This window comes from Macrobrachium rosenbergii, chromosome 48 (genome assembly GCF_040412425.1).
Source record: "Macrobrachium rosenbergii isolate ZJJX-2024 chromosome 48, ASM4041242v1, whole genome shotgun sequence".
In the NCBI taxonomy this organism is placed as follows: Eukaryota; Metazoa; Arthropoda; class Malacostraca; order Decapoda; family Palaemonidae; genus Macrobrachium; species Macrobrachium rosenbergii.
This window is the reverse complement of record NC_089788.1, coordinates 49,450,229-49,469,547: the sequence shown is the minus strand read 5'-3', so window position 1 is coordinate 49,469,547 and position 19,319 is coordinate 49,450,229. Positions and strand designations below refer to the sequence as shown.

The 19,319-nt window shown below is 38.4% G+C and overlaps 1 protein-coding gene across 11 annotated transcripts in view; it reads left to right on the top strand.

Moving 5' to 3' along the window:
• msl-3 (male-specific lethal 3) overlaps positions 1–19,319 on the top strand; it is a 110,336-nt gene that overhangs the window by 38,008 nt on the left and 53,009 nt on the right. For all 11 annotated transcript variants that reach the window (XM_067091708.1, XM_067091703.1, XM_067091702.1 and 8 more), the window contains 3 exons: positions 4,715–4,939; positions 8,546–8,682; positions 10,140–10,274. In XM_067091708.1, the coding sequence (XP_066947809.1) occupies positions 4,715–4,939; positions 8,546–8,682; positions 10,140–10,274 (497 nt within the window). The remainder of the gene's footprint in view (positions 1–4,714; positions 4,940–8,545; positions 8,683–10,139; positions 10,275–19,319) is intronic.

The following is a 19,319-nucleotide window of genomic DNA, read 5'->3' as shown; positions in this document are numbered from 1 at the left end:
CTCCGTCTCCTCATCCTTAAATACTACCATTACCTCCATCAGGAACTTCCTTCAGTATAGCCATTTTGTTGCAACAAGAACACCTTGATTCATTGGCTGTATGAGTGCTGTCATATTTGGAGGCAAAAACATGACCCTAATACAACCTTTTTTGTCACCTATTCGGGTTGTGGTGGGATGCACAGGTGTATTGTTTGAAAGTGAAGACTTCACCCAATGTCTAGCAATTCCAAAGCCCTGTGTCTGATGACAGCAAAACTCCTTACAGAAGTTTTTATGGAACCAATTGCAAATAATCTTGGGGATAAACCAAGTCTTCATTGTTCTAGGATTGTCTCTGTAGGATTAAGCTAATGGTTGCCTTCCGTCAGTGCTGTTGAATCCTTTCCCCTTTTCCTTAAGCCTTTGCAGCCAAGGGAATTTTGACTTCACCTGTGGTTTTCCTTTCAGTCTCTTCTCATGAACCTGTATGATGCATGAGATTTAGCAAGTACCATAGAGTACCACTCTGCACTCCTTGTTTGATGGCCAGGACAGGTTTTGTTGTGTTTAAGTCCATAAACCCCTACCTGTCATGGTCTCTTGTGCCCTTTCAGCAACTGCAAGATTCTGGTTTTATCAGTGAAAAGAGTCCTTGGAATCTCTCTGGTATGCCTTAGGATTACCAAGTGATTCTTCTTCTTGTAGATATTTTTGGAGACAGCCAGAGAACCCCCCAGTTCCTGTACCATCTGGGTCCTTGTTTGGCAGCAGACCCCTTTGCTATGGGTGATTTGGTTCCATGGATTATTTGAGCTGCAGTAGCAGGTGGAATGGTAACTGGAACTGGAGGGAGAAGAAACTCTGGGTGTCTCTCTCCTTTTCACTCTGAGTTCTTCCTCTCTGACCTTCTCTCCCTCATATGCCTCTGCTGGCTTACATGCAGTTATCCCTTTTTCTGTGAGCTGGTTATTGCCACTAGTGACGAGATCAGTCTCCTGCCAGTTGTATAATTGACTAATTTTCTCCTCTTTATATTTATTCTTTGTTAGCTTGTTATTTTAATTACTTTTATATTATATTGTACTATTGTTTTGTAATATTTTATTATAGCAGAGTACTAAAATATGCAAATGATATGTAGGTAATTATTCAAATACTGAATTATATAGCTTTTATTTGTAACTCATTTCAGCATGATAACTCGCAAAGCATTAGTAAGTATTTCAGCGTGATAACTTGCAAAGCATTAGTAAGTGCGTTTTCATTATTTGGTTTCAGAATCTTTATTACAAACCTTGAATCTTGCTCTTTGCCAAAAATTTCATCTGGGAAAACCTCAAAAAAAAAAAAAATCAAACACTGATTTGGCATTTTGAATTAAAGTGACTTTATTATCTCTAATAAAAGTTTCGGAGCACCAACTTTTACCAACTGTATCTTCAGTAGTCTCCCCCTCATAAATTGTATCATATTTTCTTTGTTTATTCACACCACCTCTGGTGCATGACAAGTCTGCTTCCTCCTCGCATTTCCCTTGATTCATAATCATCTCTGATAAAACCAGAAGTCAAAAAAATTATCTAAGGCAGTTTTGTCTGTAACTACAATATAATAAACATAATTTTTACTACTTTCACTATCTGAAAGTTTAGGTCCTCAACTCTGTCATTTGTAAAAAAGAAAAAAAAAAAAAGCCTCTATGACTTTATCACTGATAAAATCTTACCCCCCTTCATGGCACTTTAATGGTTACTGAAGGTTGACCCCTCATCATGAAATTATCCTGTGAGTTGGAAATCAGATGTTGCCATTTGTCACTAACTAAAACCAAAAGAATTACAGTGTGACCGAGGAGGAAAGTTCCACGTCACAGATTAGACCTTTTAATGACTGAATCAGTCCTGCGCGGTGAGAGGGTTAGGGATTGGAAGGGTTGGGAGTTCTGATCTTTTGATATCCTTTGGGATTTCCCATGAGTGTCGTCTGTAGGGGAGACACCAGTCTTTGTTCCTCCTGAGAACTAATCACTGGGATTAGGCTGTTGGATTTTGCCCCAGTTACTCATGATCACCTTTCAGGAAGGCTGCAGTCTGTTTCTTCCTTGTATCTCTCGTATTAGGGAGGACAGGCCCCACCTTTGGCCTTACTTCATAGGTTCCTTGGAGTCATTCAGTTATAATCTTGGGTGTCTCTCCCTATCAGCTTTGCTGTGTCAATTACTGGGTAGTAGGTTGCAGTAACAGGTGTTACCATTATGTCAATTACTGGGTAGTAGGTTGCATTAACAGGTGTTACCATTTCCTTTTTGGGTTCAGCATTGATCCTCATTGCCAGACATGTTTTAATTGGCTGGATATCAGTGCTATACTCAGCAGACTTTTGTCTGTGATTAAAAGCAATCCAGTTTTTGGTTTTGGTCACTATTCAGTATTAAGCTAACTTTAGTTGCTGCGGCTTCATGCCAGTCCATGGATGGTTGTAGTTGGTACCATCCTGTGGATGGATCCCTTTGCACTTTGGTGCTTGGTTTTTTTGTGAATCTCATGTGTTCTTGCACTGTGTGCTATGCACTGTCTGAGTTCATGCACCTGTGTCCATGTACAAAAAAAAGGTTAAGTATATCTTAGTTTAACCAGACCACTGAGCTGGTTAACAACCAGTTCAGTGACAGATATTGTTCTTCACAGTATTCAGTCACTAGACTGATCTGAATATGGTACCAGGTAGCTTGCTGAGCATAGTTGTGGCAGCTCTTTTTATCTTTTGGACAAGTTTGTATATCAGCCAGTGTTTTGATTGATTCCATGTACTGCAGGCTAGTACTATGTGCCCCAAGTTTAAAGTTTTCCCGGGGCTCAGTAGCAGTATGACACATTGCAATGTTTGGTTACCAGACAGTAGAATAAAGACTGTACTGCCAATGAAAAAGGTGAATCAGCTGCCAATTCTTTGAGGCATTTTGACAGAATTTTATACCAAAAATCAAATAAATAGCACCTTAACTTACTGTTTGGGGGCCTGGCTTCCAGATAAGGAACGAATTCCAGTGAGTAACAACTTATAGCTTACACGATACCTCTGGTTCAGCATAGCAGTTTTGTGGAAATCTGTCTCATTCTTGTAATGTACCATTCTTTCATTGTAAGATTTGAGGAGGGTTTTTCAACCTGTTGAATACAATATTGGATGTAACAATAAATGCATAATAAAAAATACAGGGTACCATATGTATTGCATGTGAGTTTGAATGTGCATTTGTCTGATGGTGTTACATAGAGCAAGTAGCTTACATTTTGTGCTCACATTTTGGTGTTGCAGCATTAAAAATCTAATTAACATGTCATCAAAATCTTTGTTTATATGTATTCAAGTAGGGGCCTTTGAAATATGTATTTATGTAATACACTATATGTATTTACTGCTTAAGTCAGTTCCGTAAATTGCATTTCATTGAGGGATATTGCCTTAATCAAAACTTCGAATAAAAAACAGTACAGTACACAACAGAAGAGGCAAAGAGGGAATCAACATACATAGACATTTATATGATTAATTACAGAACTTATTGACACGTGAATGATCTCAGTTCATTTGTTGATTACATGTAAATTGTAGTTTTGTAAATAGTGATATGAATACCATTCTGTTTGTATATATGTCAGTTTACACATTTCTCTCTTATGTATCGCATTTGTATCTGCAGTTGAAATGTGATTAACATAATTGTGTTAGTAAGTATAATGCATTACATATTTACACTGGTTCAAGTGAACAGTTTACAATTGTGTAAGTTCAAGTAGCTTATGAACTCTGATGAATTGAATTCCTTTAAGGTAAGGCTGTATTATGTATGTGCAGAAATAGAGAAACTGCAACAGCATACAATCGCTGTTGGCAAAGAGTAGAGAGTGATATATAATTTGGCAAAAGTAGTGTCATTAATTTATACAAAAACACAACAATTATTTTTATCAATGTAGAAAATTATTAAATGCTAAGGAGTGAATGTTATCTGTTGAGCATAAAAATTATGTAAAAATTCATAAAATAAACTATCATCAGTAGTAATGCATAAATAACAGAAGTGAATCAAATAACTTCCTACCCAAATGAACTCTGGTTACTTAATGGTAATTAAAAGGCAAAGAAAAATAATTAAGGAGAATAAAGTGAAAGTAATTCTGGCAGAAAATTGAACAAAAAAACACAAACAGTAAGTAAGGAAAATGAAAACCCAAATACAGACAATGAAATGGAATGAAAATTCAAAACTTAACTAGCTAATGAGTTTATGGCTCTTGTGGTCATCAGTGAAGGTGCAAAAGAATTAGACAGGCTGTTTCAGCCTATCAGTGGGTCAAAGGAGCACTGTCACACTGTAGTTGATTTTCTAGCTGTTCTTCCATCTTCAAGATTTCAGAAGCTACACATCTGGGAAATTTAACTCTGCAAATCAATACCAGTTGATTGATGGCTTATATGAAATCCAGATTTTAACAACCTCTGCTAAATCATGGGAGAAAGTCTCAACTTCTGGAAACACTGTTTTGTTTTTATTTGTTTAAATAAGAGTAATGTACAGTAGTAAAAAAAAATGTGAAAAGTTGTGTATTCTTGTAAATTTTTTTATAAAATGTTTTAGTATCATTTATTCTCTAGTTTTGAAAGATTTTAGCAGTACAGTACTGGTATAATAAAGATCTGTGAAACTAATTATCCTTTGCACTGGAAGACTGGTACAACTATCACTGATGAAGACATGGGGTCTGGGGCCTCAGAGGTGGAAAGCAATACAACCGGATTAGAGGAGGAAGACGGAGAAGATGAGGAGGAAGAAGTTGAAGAAGATGAGACTAGTGATGAAGAGACTTTTGAGAAACATTTCCCTATTGTTATCCCAGAGAATCTGAAGTCAGTCTTAGAACAGGATTATTATTTCATCAATGAAAAAGATAAGGTTAGTTATTCCTTGTTTAACTTTTTTTTTATGGTACTGGTAGTCTTTTTTTTTTTTTTTTTTTTTTGTGTGTTCTGTACAATTGTAAAAACTTAAAATACAGTACTACCTCACTTTTATGCATTCACTTTTCCACACTTCATTTTATCACAGATTTTTGTGGAACATATCTTTCACTATTCTGTGGGAACTTTCACCAATTCGCGAATTTTTTCTATGGACCGTAACTCTAAAATTATCACTAATTCGCTTTTTTTTGTAAAGCAACACTGTGTATTCACTAATTACTGTATTTTTTCATTAAAGGATATGTATACTGAGAGAGAGAGAGAGAGAGAGAGAGAGAGAGGTGTTTACATGGAAGTCTAAGCACAGTATAAATGGATTCTGTAAGTGAAATAGTGATTTATTGATATTTTGCTGTTTTTTCATTAAAGGATATGTATACTGAGAGAGAGAGAGAGATGTTTACATCGAACTCTGAGCATAGTATAAGTGGATTCCGTAAGTGAAATAAAGTTTACTGATATTTTGCTGTTTTTTCATTAAAGGATATGCATACTGAGAGAGAGAGAGAGAGAACTGAAGTGTATATACATCTAATCACAGTTACTTGGTGGGGACGAGACTTCAAAGGCACAGTTGAATTAGGGCTGGGGAGGAGAGACGGAATTTGGTTTTTGTTGCCTATGTATGAAATTCAGATTTTAAATATTTTTTTGGTGATTAGAGATCAAACATCAATAGTGATAAAATATTCTCTTGTGTACTTATAATATGTGTGATAATCATAGTCAACTAAAACTTGTAATGAAATACTGTACAAAAAATCAGACAAGGCTAAAAATATGGCGACACTACCTACGTTGATCTTGTAGTGAACTTGCTGGATTTGTTTATTTTCATGTTTTTTTTTATGTTGATGGTACAGTAATTGAGATTTCATTAAAGGATATGTACAGTACAGTACTGACATCTGATAGAGAGAGAGAGAGAGAGAGATTGAGGGAACTGAGATCTGTTGTTAGAGAGCTTGCTACTGGAGGTTTTGAGCTGCATACATGTGAAATTCGAATTTTAAATATTTTTTCGGTGATTAGATCAATACATTATAAATGGGTTCTATAAGTGAAATAACGTTTTACTGATATTTTGCTGTGTTTTCTTATGAAAGGATATGTACACTGTGAGAGAGAGAGAATGACAGAACAAGAACTTACTCTACTAAATCATTTTTTTATCATAAATGTATTTGTACGTAATCACGAAAGTACTAACATGACTTAACAAACCTAGCATTCTTTTTGGAGGAACATGTCCTGTCATCCTAAACTACCCACGTATTTTAGATATGCTCTATACAGCACAGGAAACCCCCCGTGTTCGCGAATACTTAAAACCCCTCTAAAAACACTTAGAACTGCCTATTTTGATAGTTCAAACACAAAAAAAAAATCTCTAAAAATGCTTGTACCTGAGTATTTTAATAGTTTTATCACAAAACGTGCATTTAATCATGAAAATTATATGAAAATACAGTAATTAGTGAATATTTTTCAGTGAAAAATACTGCGAATGGGCGAATTTTCCACAAATAATGTGTATACACGTTCCGCAGAGAAATCCGCAAATCTTGAGACCGCGAATGCAGTGGGTTTACTGTAGTACTATCCTAAAATACTGTATGTACTGTAGAGTAAATATAATTTCAAAATCATCTTAAAACGGCAAAATATAATAAAATGTATGTACATTATGCGCAGTACACCAGACAAAGCACAAAGTTACATTAGGCAAAAGAAAACATGCATGTCAGTTATAGGAGATACTTAAGAGTAACAGTTTTAGGCAGGTATGTAATGTTGTAAGATGACTTTGAAATGATATTGGGGTGTTCTGGGATGATAGTTTTAGGTATATTTTTGTTTGAACAGTTAAGTTGGGCTATGAACTGTTAAGATAGGCAGTTATAAGTGTTTTGGGGGTGTGTATACTTAAGAATAATAATTGTAGGAGGGAATGTAAAAATGACTTCTGGTGTTCTGGGATGGTTTGGGTGTATTTTTGTTTGAAATTATATTAAATTGGTTTGGTATGATAATTTAAGGAATATTTTTGTTTGAAGTATTAAATTAGGCAGTGAACAGTTAAAATAGGCAGGTATAAGCATTTTAGTTTAAGGGGTACAGGGTATTTGGCAGTTATAAGCCAGTTATAAACATTTTTAGAGGTGATTTTTGCATTTCTGCAGTGGGTTCTGGAACCCATCCCCACATAAGAGGCGGGGGAGCACTATATGCACTTGTTGGTAAGGTTCACTTTTTCAGTATTTGTAGCTCCTAACTTACTCCATTTAGATACCAAAGGTCAGTTGCATTGATTTCTGCCTCTTGTTTTTCATCTTTCTATCATGGATTTTCCCCCTAGGTGTTGAACTCCATTGACTTTACTTCTCCCCAGCTTTCCCTCAGTTAGGAACAGATTTTTCAGGCAAACCCTATGAGGGCTTAGGTATGTGATGCATTGTTTTTGTTAATCTACTGAAATTGATAATAATAATAAATAATAATAATAATGATAATAAATATAATAATAATAATAATTAATAGTAATAATATAATAATAATAATGATAATTAATAATAATGATAATAATAATAATAATAATAATAATAATAATAATAATAATAATAATAAAAGGGGCTCATCAGTCAGTGTATAAATGGTCCCAAGTTGCTTGTGGGAGAGGAGCTGAATTTTGTTTGGTTGTTAGGTAATTAATGCCCCTGAGCAAAGCCTTCTCCCAGACTTCGATGGTTGCACTCATCTGTGTGTGCAGTTGTTGGAGATAAGGAGGGTGCTTGTAATGGGAGGGTTGCTTATATTTGATGGAGGCTCCTGATTGGTCTGCTCACTCAGCACAGGAGGGCCAGGAGGCAATGTTCTGTGCACCATCACTGGGAGGAGGAAAGTTTTCTTGGTGATATTAAGGCTAGGCCTCTCCTTTCCAATGAGTAGACTCCAAGAGGCAAGGGTAGCAGTAGTCTGTTGTACTGTTGATAGTCTCAGTGTTGGGAATTATATCACATCTTGTTATTTTGATATTATGAGCAGTTTACTATGCAACAGTAGTTGCGTAATAAACTTTTTATTGATTTTCTTTTGTTATTTTATTTAAAAGGGACAATTGAATTACATTTCTAGTTTCAGAAGGCTCTGCCAAAGTATTCTGCCTTCTTTCTTTAATGAGAGATGAAAATTGGGGTAAGATAACATTAAAGGACTTGGACAGCTAAGCGAGATGAGACTGAGGAGAATGGTTGACAAGTAAAATATAGGAAATAATGCAGCCGAGGCAGAATGGATGTTACTGTCTATGATGTGGGGGACACTGTAAGAGGTAACCCTTGTTGGGTAGGGATTTCAAAATATGGAGGTAGGAAGGGTACTGGTAGAAATGTGCATTACAAAGCAGCGTTTGTGCTTTTAGATAAGACAGTGTGGAAGAAGCACTAGATTTGATGTATACAGTAGTTAGACCAGCAAATTAGATAAAAAGTAATCAGTATTGTACGATTTTTTAATATTAAATTTTTCTATTAAACAGATATTGGATCTGCCGACTTCTAGAACAGCATTAAGCTTGCTAGAATCGTACGTTAGATTCTTTGCTATTCGTTATATACCACGAACAAAAGAAAGGAGGAGAAGTGAGCTGAAAGAAAGAGACAAAACATTCCTCACGTAAGTCCATCATTATGTGTTTGTGAAAAATCTGTTTACTGAAACCTCAATATAGCAAACTCCAACATAGCAAAATTTACTATAGAGCAACTTGGCTCAGATGGCAAAATATCTGTAAGACTACTGCACCCACTAACATCAGACGTTGGATAGATTTGGGTATGTATATTAATTGAAAATTAATCAAGTTCAAGTAAGAAACATAATAAAATTTTATTAGAACATTTAGGTTAATGCATGTTCATTACTATATCTGCATATGTGCATTTGTCTGCTATTCTCATCTGAGCCAATAGCTCTATCTCAAAAATGTACTCTGGCACATTGACATAAAAGGCCTCAACTTATAAGATTTTGTTACTTATAGGGTGCATAGTTGAGTCTAGGAAACAAAATAAAAAAATGATTTTTTATACTTCTGTATTTTTGGTTTTAAAGTAAAGCATGTGTGGTTATTTTTTCTTGTGTTGAAATTATAACTACAGTGTTCAATATACAGTAGTTACAATGTAATGTACCTGCTGTACATTGTTAAATTAATGCATAAAAAGTAACATTTTGAAAGTAAAAGTGTCACATTTTGTTGATCTGGCAGTCACATGCTCTGAAATTTTCCAAGATGTTGTAAAATGATGTGCAGTTGTGTGCATATATTTACTGTACTTGTGTTTCAGAATAGGCAGTTACACTACTGCAAATTGTTGTTCACCAGACATGAAAACAGTTCCTTGCATGAATTTTTCAAAATGGTTTCGATGCTTTGAGTTTTAAGATCGTAGGTTAAAAAAAAGTTTAATTGTATTGTATGTGTACCACAGAAGAGGAAATCAGTTGCTGATTGAAGGTATAAAAACAGTTCCTATGTTTCATTGTGTGAGCGTGCAGTCTGAAATAATAAGAGCTGTGATTAAAATAACTGCAGATGTTTCAGCCTGCCATCTCCACACCCCATGAGTTTTGAAACATTGTTGTGTGCTTTATTACATACCCTTGGAGTTTGGCAATTTTGACTTGGACCTAAAATGTCCTTAGTCACCACAACCCCACTGAGGTCTCATTACCTATGTACACAAGCATTATGTTACAAAACACTATTTGCATACTATGTGTATACATAAACCTTTGCCCTTGTGATGTATTTTTCTGGTATGAAGCTAAAGTAAAAATTCATTTTTTCATTTTCTAAACCTTTCTGCCATCGCCTCCTTTACGTTTATACCATGCTTCAGCAGTCTTTCGGGCCTTTACTTTACAGTTAGTAGTACATTACCTTTTTAAGTTATTGTTAAGATACTCTATTCCCATTCTTGAGTCTCTCATCCTTTTTGTTATTTCAGTATATTCCTGTTGTTTGTCTGAGAAGTGGTTCTTCAACTGCTTTTAACTTTAGCATATTATTCTTGATGCTCATGGATGGCTGTCAAGGAGCAGACTGATTGATATCTTTTCATTTTCAGCTTGGACCTTTGTAAAGAAGTTATGGATGGTATCCGAATCTGTTTTGATTTTCATATTGAAACCCATTTGCTGTATAGTAAAGAGCTGAAGCAAGCTGAGAAACTTCGTACTGCTAAGCCTGTTGTTGTCAAAGGGTAAGTTATGTGTCCAGCTATCAGATATAAAGTTATTTAGCGAAATCAGTGCTCAAGTAATTTGAGATAAATTCATCCCCATGATTACCTTCATGTGAGTTTGTGTGTGAACCATCAGCCCGTTGTAGCATATTCTTTTTCAGTGTGACATGCTGTGGCGGAATTTCAAACCACAAAAAAAACAGTACACAACACTCACCCTGGTCCTCGGTTGCTGGAAGATGGAGTAAGGCGTCCACGGTCGCCAACACAGCACACAAAACCACACAAACCAAACCAAAACAGAAAAACACACGACTCACGAACATACAGCAACAAGAACAGCACACTAACAAGGAAAAACAACAACTCTGAATCAGCACACAAACAAACTGTTTAAGACCAAAAAACGACTGACCGGCACTAGCTCTGACTCAAAACTGCCTCCAAAACCGAAAAATCCTCACATATATTCCACAGACAGACAGACAGTGCCGTAAACAAACTAACGACCTCATCCCTCTTCCAACAACCGAAGCACTCACTCACGACAATTACACTCGCTCTCTCTCTCTCTCTCTCTCTCTCTCTCTCTCTCTCTCTCTCTCTCTCTCTCTCTCTCTCTCTCTCTCTCTCTCTAAACGTTCAAAACGTTGCTAAATACAAACAAATTTATTCATCCCTCTATAATTCTCCCCCTTTTAGCATTTCCCAACCAACACCTTTCACACCTCTTTCAAATCGCCTTACGCAACACCCACGGATGCTCACTAGCAGGTCCTCTAGATCGCGTTCGCGGGCACGTAATCATTCTCTCAGAATCATTCTCTCTTCTAGCAACATTCAAACTCACATCTTCTCCTCCATTCTCTCAGATTCACGCTATCATCTTCACTATTACCACTCTCAATTTCATCCACAATCTCATCTATACCCTCTAACTCGTTCCCAAATACCTCCCCCAATTCTTCAACTAACCCATCCCATTCGCTCATTGACCTTTCCAATTCTTGCAACGATTCATTCATGCTTTCAATCACTCGTCTATCACTGCTGCGCTCTCTTACTCTTACACTTTCGCTCACCTCCAACCGTTCACTTACCCCTACACGTTCAGTCAACTCAGTTATATCAAACCCGCATATGCTATACGTTCTATTCATACCATCCCATTCATCCGTATTACACGCTTTATCACTCATTTTCACTTTGGCACTCACACCCTATCACACAACCTACGACCATTCAGTTTACTTACGTTCTTCCCTTTCTTACGTTTCCTACCATACTCTATCAAAACAAATTGCTGATCCTCATGCAACAACCCCTCACGTACATGCATCACGCACCGCTTGCATCCTGGAGGATCCACCCATTTGAACCCCCTTCACACTCAGTTTCCCGAATTCGCTGTCACAGTCACCCTCTTTGGTCTACATACACTTGATACATGCCCTTCCATTCCACATTCGTCACACTTCGCTCTCGGTTCTGAACACATTCTCGCATAATGCCCATTCTTACCACAGTTGCCACATATTACATTCACTCGGGTACCCCTACAACCATTAGCAATATGACCCACCTGTCGCACCTGTAGCATTTAACCCCCTATCTTTTCATTACACTCCCTTACCAAATGTCCCGATTGCCCACACCGAAACACGCTCCTAAAGCCCACCTACACTCATTCTTTGTATGTCCTTCCTTTCCACATCTAAAACACTTCACTCGACTTCCACTCATCGACCTTCCCCCTCTGTACACTACTATCCCTAACCCGTCCAACCCGTTGTTCCCTTACAAACCCACCATTCATCCTCACTGGCACCTCCCCATTACTTGCTCTTACACTCCTATCTATTACACTATCGGCCATTCTCATTGGGCCCCTCAACACTGCATCCCTAAAGCTTCCAAACTCTGGCACTCTCTCATCTACCCCAGCCCTTACACTTACACTTCTGCTCTCTTTTATAACCCTGTCAAGCTCATAATCTTCTACAATTTCCAAAATTTCTCCCCAAGTCAACCTTTCATTCGTCCATCTTTTCTTCTCCTTCCGCTTCAAGTTCACAAATTCTCTAACTCCATCTGGCACTGTCCCTAACAACTTCCGTACTAACTCCTTACATTCATCTATCCCATCATCCCCAAACTTCTTCCTTGCCAACGTCTCCAGCCTACAAGCATACAGTGACAAGGTTTCCCCAGCTTTCATTCTTGCCTCATCAAATTCATTCTTCCTCTTATACTTAACACTCGCTTTCATACGCCTCGCTTGCTCAACTAGTCTAGCTTTCACCTTGTCATACTCAACATCTCCCACACTCATAATAACCCTATACATATCAAGCAAAAACCCAGTCAAATATTCTCCTAATTCTCGTGCCCACACTCTCATACTCTCCCCATACTTATCCTGACAAAACCTTTCATACTCCCTAAAGAAAGCATGCACATCCCTACTTCCATACTCATTATACTTTTCACACCGGGGTACCTCCCTCACATACATAGCCTTTCTCACTTCTTTCTCACTTTCACTCCCACTTTCGCTACTTTCACTCTGTTTCCCACTTTCGCTACTTTCACTCTGTCCTTTCATACCCTCTTCCGAAAACAACGAGTCCACTTCCGCACTTACATTCATCTTACTCATTACACTCTTCTTCCCCCTCTTTTTATCCACTTTTACCCATTCACCTCCATCCACCTCACTATCACTAGTATCTTCACCCTCTCCCTTCTTTCCTGCCTTTCCCACTTCCTTGCCCTTCTTACCGGTTTCCTTTCCTTTTCCTTTCTTCCCTTTTTCTTCCCCTGACTTATCCTTACTTTCCCTCTGTTCCTTCCCTTGCTTTTCATTTTCCTTTTCCTTACCCTGCCTCTCATTCTCTCGTTTCTTACTTCCTATTTCCACATCACTTTCATCACTCACGCTTCCATTCACTTCTTCCTCCTTTTCTTTCTCTCTTGCCCCTTCACGCATTCCAGAGGACCTGCCTCCAACAGCCCCTTCTCCAAAAACACCCTTGAACATACCTTTCATCATTTCTTCCACACTTTTCATCATTCCCTCCAACTTTTTATCCACCCTCTCTTCCATTCTCTCTTCTGACTCTTTCATCTCCCCTTTCATTTCTTCTTTTGCACTTCTTAGCATTCCCCCCATCTCCTCCAACTGACTCCTCAATCTCTCATTCTCACCCCTCAACCACGTATTCTCCTCTCTCAACCTCACCAGTTCCTCTTCCATCCTTCTCTTTAGTCACACTACCAGCCACCAATCTCAATTGCAGCTGCAATACCAGCTGCCCCACGTTGGGCGCCAAATATTATGTGGCGGAATTTCAAACCACAAAAAAAACAGTACACAACACTCACCCTGATCCTCGGTTGCTGGAAGATGGAGTAAGGCGTCCACGGTCGCCAACACAGCATACAAAACCACACAAACCAAACCAAAACAGAAAAACACACGACTCAAGAACATACAGCAACAAGAACAGCACACTAACAAGGAAAAACAACAACTCTGAATCAGCACACAAACAAACTGTTTAAGACCAAAAAACGACTGACCGGCACTAGCTCTGACTCAAAACTGCCTCCAAAACCGAAAAATCCTCACATGTATTCCACAGACAGACAGACAGCGCCGTAAACAAACTAACGACCTCATCCCTCTTCCAACAACCAAAGCACTCACTCACAACAATTACTCTCTCTCTCTCTCTCTCTCTCTCTCTCTCTCTCTCTCTCTCTCTCTCTCTCTCTCTCTCTCTCTCTCTCTCTCTCAAACGTTGGGAAATGCTAAATACAAACAAATTTATTCATCCCTCTATAATGCCTGCTGTGACATTTGTAGTAATGAACTTCAATGCTGTTCTACCTTTCAATGTCTGAATTAATTTTTTGCATGTTCTCTCTCCTTATTCTATCCATGTGCTATCCATTTCACCCTCTCACCCTGCTTCCCTTAATTTTACGTGCTAAACATAAACTCCAATCTTTCACATCTCGGCACATCCAGCAATGCAGTGGTCTTGTAATTCTTTTCAAAATTTTTAGCTTTGTGTCTGTTCCGTTTAAATTCTTTCACTTGTAACTCCAGCAATGTAATTAAGATCTCTCCATCACCTATACATTTGTATCATTCAGTCTCTTTTCCACTGTCTTATATACCTTCTACATTTTGCATTATAGCAAAAGTGACAAAACTTATTTTCACCATCTTAGTTCTTTGCTATACGTTCTTTGCTATACTTATTGATATACATTCCTGTTTGCTTAGCAACAAACCCATTATGTATAATTAGCCCACATTTGTAAACTTGGAATTGTCTGGATGCTACAATCCCCTCAACATAATGGAAGATGGCATCACTGTATATGTGCAGGTGGTTTCTCACGTCACAAGAAACGATCACAGTTCTTTGTTGATCCACAGTGGAAAGCACTATATTTATCTGTAGGCCAGTGTTACTGTACAGATCTCCACCTTTTTTATCCATTATAGAATTTCATATCTATAATAGAATTTCATGTGTTTTTATTTCATCTTTTCATTCAGTCATTCCTTATTTTCAGTATGTTTTGTATATTGGAAAAAGTGATTAGCATGTATCCCACTAGTTTTGGATGTGGAGGTATAATTACCAGGTATCCTATACTTCACGACCTGAAAGTGGGAGGTTTCTCAGTCGGTAGTTCTTTCAGCCAGATACATCCCAGGCAAGAAGAACGTAGTAGTGGACAAGCTGAATCGATGGGGTCAGGTTCTGGGAACAGAGTGGTCACTACATCAAGAGGTGGCAGAAAGGCTTTTTCTTCAGTGGGGAAAGCCGTCAGTAGACCTGTTCACAATGAGAGACAACAGAAAACTAGAGTTAATGAACAAACAGTTGGTTATCTTCAGGTATATTGTCCCCGACACACTGGGTTCATCCAAGCCTTTTTTCGAATCATTGATGCTACATCCCATTAATTTTAAAGGCACAGAAGTCTGGCAGTTGAACATCACACATGTTCAACTGATCAGAGGCATGAGTCTCCTTCCTTTTCTCTTACATGTCCAGAAAGGGAGGCCCCAGGTGAGGTGAATCTAACCTAAGATGATTGGTTTTGAAAGTGAGAATGAATGTTTTGACTGGTCTACCCCCTCTCTCTTTCTAATTCCTTCTCTACTGGCAGGCGGTGGAGAGAATTTAACCGTCATGTGCTGGAACTGGTCAGATACAGGTGAGTGTTGAGCCACTTCCCTTAGTTTTCATGTTTGTTTATACACAATATAAACTACCTTGGAAGCAAGTCCCTTCCTCTCTCTTACAAGGCAAGGGAGGAAATAATGACAACAAGGCTGGTGGCTATCTTAGTGCTGTTGTCTCCGACAGTTTAGTTCTTTATCTCTGTTGAGGCACAGTGTAACAGGAGTTCCATTTTGTCTCTTTACCCAGATGTCTGACTGGTAAGTAACCCTTACTTGACAGCTCAGCAGCTTACAACTCCTTCCCATACCCATCCTTGGCCAGGAAGTGAGACCAGGTGAGCAGTCGGTTCTGGGGCTTTCTCTATCCTCCCTCCAAGAGTAAGTCTTCCTTATGTTAAGACCAAAGGTTTTTTCTGTGTATGAACAAATGACAAATTTTAAATCAATTTGTATTTTTTATAACTAAAAAACCTGGGGTCTTCACATATACTGCACACCTCAAGCCAACCCCTTATATGATACCTGGGCCAGAGAAAACTGAGGCCATCTTCTGGAGATGGGTCGTAGGAGGTCGGCTCCTCCTCCTTCGTACCGCCATCTTGCCCATCTCCCGATGCCACCAATTTCTTTGTAACTTTTTTTAACCGGACTCCAGCTGGCACTAGAGAACTTTTCCCTTATGTTAAGACCGCAGGTTTGTTAGTTATGAAAAATGCCAATTGATTTAAAATTTGTCATATTACATATGAACATTCAGAGATACAAACAGGCAGGGTCACAAGGTAAAATTGTTTGGAGTGCTGCCCTTTGCCACCCTAAGTTCAATTTTTGTTCTACCCGCCTATTCTGCTAGTATAGAAGGAATTTTTACAAAGAACAGAACACAAGGCAGAAGAAAAACCTGCTCCTTTAACCCCTTCCCTAATTATCCTGAGTATTCTCATGATTAACTACCATGTATTCTTCTTACAATCACAAGAATGCTCGTTCATACTTGTAAAATATTCCTACTCAATTGTATTTTGCCGATTTAACTCATTCGTTGATGAATTCCCATTTTCTATATTTTCTCTCCCCCTTAGGAAATTTTAATATATTTTTTTTATAGCATAGTCGCTTATACCTTCCATGGTCTACCAGAGCTCCATGGTGGCCAAACTAATATCAAAGAATTCTCTTCTAGTTGGTCTTTTTGGCCAGGTATTGTGTCATAATGATTAATATTATAACGCGTGATGAAGTATATACAGTAATGGAATCAAAGATAAGAGGGCACTTTCCCTTATCTTCAGCGAAGCTGAACCCAGTTTTTCCAACGTCAAAAGACCCTGCAAGAAAGAGAAGTGACTATTGCGCATGCACATCCGCCCTCTTGTTTACAACCAGGCTGTTAAAAGACCAAAGAACCATTATCTCTTTTTGGTCTATAGTGAATGGTTCCCGTTGTCACCAGCGCTCCGAAAAAAAGTCAACTTTCTTTTCCGTTTTCATTATCGAGGATCATGGAAACATCAAAAATAGCAAGATAAGTGCTTAATATTAAGTTCCAGTTAAAAGTTTTAGTTTTAAACCTTTGGAATTGATGATATCCTTGTAAAGCTGGAACCTGGCTCGTTGATTGCTAGCCTACCTAGTTTTGTAAAGTGAAAATTGTTTTAAATTCTAACTAAATGCTTTAACTAAAAGAAATGTTCCACAATTTATTATTAATATAGAAAATCCTTTCAGATTACATGATGTCTACAATAATCCAGGCAGTAATTGAGGAACTACAGAAGTTTCCCTCACTTAAAAACAGTTAATACTAACTAGCTTGTAGTGACACCTTGTTTTATATCACTACAGGGCCACCATTAGGCAGGATCCTCAGTTCAAGGTGTTCCGTAGCAAATTGCTTGGTTCACTTTTTTGCCAGTGGGTACAGCCCACAACACCTGCCATGAGCATAGTCCTTGTGAAAAAACGATTAAAATTTGCTTGGTCGCCAGATGTGGGTGAGATTTGTAGTATGCTCCTGGTAGCAAGTTTTAATGATAAAACAGCTCCATTTAAGCTGTCTCAATGGGTCCTAGGGTTCAGTAGGGGTGGGGAGGGGAGATTATATCTTTCCTGCAGAACTCTGGTAGCAGATATTTAACCTTTTCTCTGATCAACATCAATGTTTGGGCCAAAACCCAGTAACATCAGTCCCCAATACCTCCCAGGTTAACTCTGCGGAGTAAGTAGCAACGGGAACCTACAGCTTATTGGGGAATCCGAACCACATTATACCGAGAAATTAATTTCTATCATATGAAATAAATTTCTTTAATACTTCATTGGCCTGCCGGAGAATCAAACGCGGGCCCAGGAGAGTGCTAGCTGAGCACAATATCGACCCATCCGATGAGGAACTTGTCTCTTCATGGTGGTCATACCAATATAAGAGTTGGGACATCCATGGGCTGGGCATTTGAATCGGTATACCATATTCGTCTGTTTAAGAGGATCTCTCGTTAGTGGGGCTGGGTTGTTTTTCATACTTAGGTTTTCTTGTGTAGCTGTTTTGATAGTAAATGACGAGGTCAAGCAGCATGTCAATGTCAGTTTTCTGGTCTATGCTGCGGAGTTCAGCCTTCGTCCATTCCACTACTCCTGCACAGTATCTGATTACAGGCAGTCTCCAGTTATCAGCAATCCAGTTTTATGGTGCTTTTCTAGCGATGAAAATCAGCAATTTTCAGCAATTTCCGTTTATTGGCACCGATAATTGGGTATTGGCGCTGACATATACCTAACAGAAGTGCCAATAACTGAAAATTGGTGATTTTTGGCACTTTTCGGTACCAATAAGCCCCGAAAATCAGTTATAGGCAATTTTCAGTTATCATCACGCCGTCAGAACGGAACCCCCCAATAACCAGGGACTGCCTGTACTGGTACTGCCCATATGTTTATGGCTTTCATCATGTTTCCGGCATTGAGTTTTGACTTGAGTATCATCTTAAGTTTCTGCATATATTCTTTCCTGATCGTGTCCTTCATCTCTTGGTGTTTTATACCCTCTCCTATTATTCCCAGGTGTTTGTATCCTGTCTCATCTATGTGTTTGATCCTTTACCCATCTGGTAGCTTTATCCCTTCAGCCCTTGTTACTTTGCCTTTTTGTATGTAGACCAAGGCACATTTTTCTATTCCAAACTCCATCCTGATGTCACCAGATACAATCCTTACAGTATGGATTAGGATATTTGTTTCCTTGATGCTCCTACCATAAAGCTTGATGTCGTCCATGAACATCAAATGGTTAATTCTGTTGCCTCCTTTCTTGAGTTGGTACCCAGCATCCATCTTCTGCAGTACTTTTTTCATGGGAATCATGGCTACTGTGAAGAGTAGTGGGGACAATGAGTCACCTTGAAAGATCCCTCTCCTGATGTTAACCTCTGCTAGTCTCATCCCGGAGCTTGTAAGTACTGTATTCCAGTTGTGCATTATATTCTTAAGGAAGCTGATGGTGTTTTCCTCTGCCCCATATATTTCCAGGCATTCTGTTAGCCATGTGTGCGGTATCATGTCGAAGGCTTTCTTGTAGTCAATCCATGCCATGCTTAGGTTGGTTCTCCTTCCCTTACTATTCTTCATTACCATTTTGTCTATTAGGAGCTGGTCTTTTGTGCCCTTACACTTCCTTCTGCAGCCTTTCTGTGGTGGGGGATGGTGTTTGTATCCTCTAGGTAGTTATATAGCCTTTCACTGATGATACCTGTTAGTAACTTCCACATTATTGGTAGGCAGGTGATAGACCTGTAGTTACTTGCTATATTTCCCTTGTTCTTGTCTTTCTGTGCTAAGGATGGTGGTTTGTGATACAG